This window comes from Aspergillus terreus, genomic scaffold, assembly GCF_000149615.1.
Source record: "Aspergillus terreus NIH2624 scaffold_2 genomic scaffold, whole genome shotgun sequence".
Classification (NCBI taxonomy): Eukaryota; Fungi; Ascomycota; class Eurotiomycetes; order Eurotiales; family Aspergillaceae; genus Aspergillus; species Aspergillus terreus.
Window position 1 is genome coordinate 2,506,020 of NT_165925.1, and position 1,889 is coordinate 2,507,908.

A 1,889-nucleotide genomic window follows, 5' to 3' on the forward strand; every position below is an offset into this window, starting at 1 on the left:
TTAAGAAGCCATCTGCTTCTCCTGGCTGTCGCCGCTGCTGAGGGCGAGCTCCACCTTCTCCGCATCGGCGGTGGTGGACTGGGCCGACACATCCAGGCCCAGATCGGCGGACATCTCCGCGATCTGGTCGACGGTGAGCTTGGGCAGCTCGTTGGCGATCTGGTAGGGCCACTTGCGGTCGACGTGGGCCTTGGCGAAGATGATGTCGATCTCCTCGAGGTCGCGGCCAGCGGTCTCGGCGTAGAAGAACCAGGCGAACGGCACGGCGACGAAGTTGACCAGCGCGAAGAACAGGTAGATACCCCAGCCGCTGGTGTCGGAGAAGACGGGAGTGAACATGACGACGGCGAAGTTGCAGATCCAGTTGGTGCAGGTGGACGCCGCGGCGGCCATGGTACGCGTACGGAGAGGGTTGATCTCGGGCGGGTAGATCCAGGGGAGGGGGAGCGTGGTAAAGGCGAAGAAGACGATGAACAGGAAGATACCCACAATGGCACCCTTGGAGTTCTCCTCCGTGGGCTTGATCAGACAGCCCATGGTGATGATGAAGGACAGACCCTGGCCCATGAAACCGATGAGGAACAGCTTGCGCCGACCGACCTTCTCGATCATGAAGAACGAGGGGATGGTCGCGAGGGCGTAGACAGTGGCGAAGACACCGCCCAGAATGAGGGAGAGACGGTGCTTCATGTTCAGGTTCTGCTCGAACAGGAGGGTGGAGTAGTAGATAGCAGCGTTGCAACCAGTGAACTGCTGGAAGAACTGGCCGGAGCAACCGATCATCATACGCTGGAACTCCTGGGTCTTGCCGAACGTGAAGAGGGTCTTCCAGTCGGCCTGGGCGCCCTGGGAGGCCTTGAGATCGGCCTTCATGAGGTTGAAGTCGGTGAGCACCGAGTCGGAGTCAATGGGGGCGTCGTTGAGCGCGGCCAGCACCTGGCGGGCCTCCTCATCGCGACCCTTCATAACAAACCAACGGGGGGACTCGGGGAGCATAAGTGCACCCATGGTGACAAAGATAGCAAAGACAATCTGGAAGGCGACGGGGAAGCGCCACTGCACCGAGCTGTCGACGTAGGAGAGACCAAAGTCGATCCAGTAGGCGACAAAGGTACCGACGGCGATGATGGCACCCTCGAAGCAGACGAGGAATCCACGGTTGTGGGCGCGCGAACACTCGGACTGCCAGACGGGGATAGTCGCGGTGTCCATACCGTTACCCAAACCGGAGATGACACGACCGACGACGAACTGACCCAGACCCCAGTGAGGGCCAAAGGCGGCGGTGGAGATGACGGTACCCAGGATCATGATGAGACCACCGGCGACGAGGAGAGGCGTACGACCGATGCGCTCACCGAAGACGAGGGTGAAGATGGCACCGAAGAAACAACCCAGTTCGTAGCAGGCGGTGACGGCACCACGCAGGACGGAGACGTGAGCCGAGTAGGAGGCAGAGGCATCGCTGGGAATAGCGAGCGGGGGGAACTCCTGGGTGAACTGGTCACCGGAGATGATACCAGACATGAGACCCTGATCATAACCGAAGAGCGAGAAACCGATGACGGAGGTGAAGGTGATGGCCAGACGGAGCTTACGGCCCCGCAAGCCGGAGGTGGTCGTCCACATGTTGAGAGATTAGAATGGACTGTTCATGTACCTTGTCAATATAGATCGATGGGTCTATATGGGTAAGGAACGGACGGTATGACCAGGGAGAAAGATGAGAAGAGTCCGATTCGACCGACTCCAGGACGAGGGGGGGAGCGGCAGCTTTTGTATTCGGCGCATCTCATGTGTTGATGCCAAGCAGGGGACGAAAAGTTTGCAGACGGACAATATTACAATATTAATCTTCAATAATGGTCGGGAAGGGCATGTTGGGCGAG

At 59.0% G+C, this 1,889-nt stretch overlaps 1 protein-coding gene across 1 annotated transcript; it reads right to left on the bottom strand.

Moving 5' to 3' along the window:
- ATEG_01874 (sugar transporter STL1) lies at positions 1-1,629 on the bottom strand (the record flags this gene model as incomplete). The annotated part of the gene is made up of 1 exon (XM_001209239.1): positions 1-1,629. The coding sequence occupies one exon, from the start codon at positions 1,627-1,629 to the stop codon at positions 1-3; it is 1,629 nt and encodes a 542-aa protein (XP_001209239.1).
- Positions 1,630-1,889: the final 260 nt, after the last annotated feature.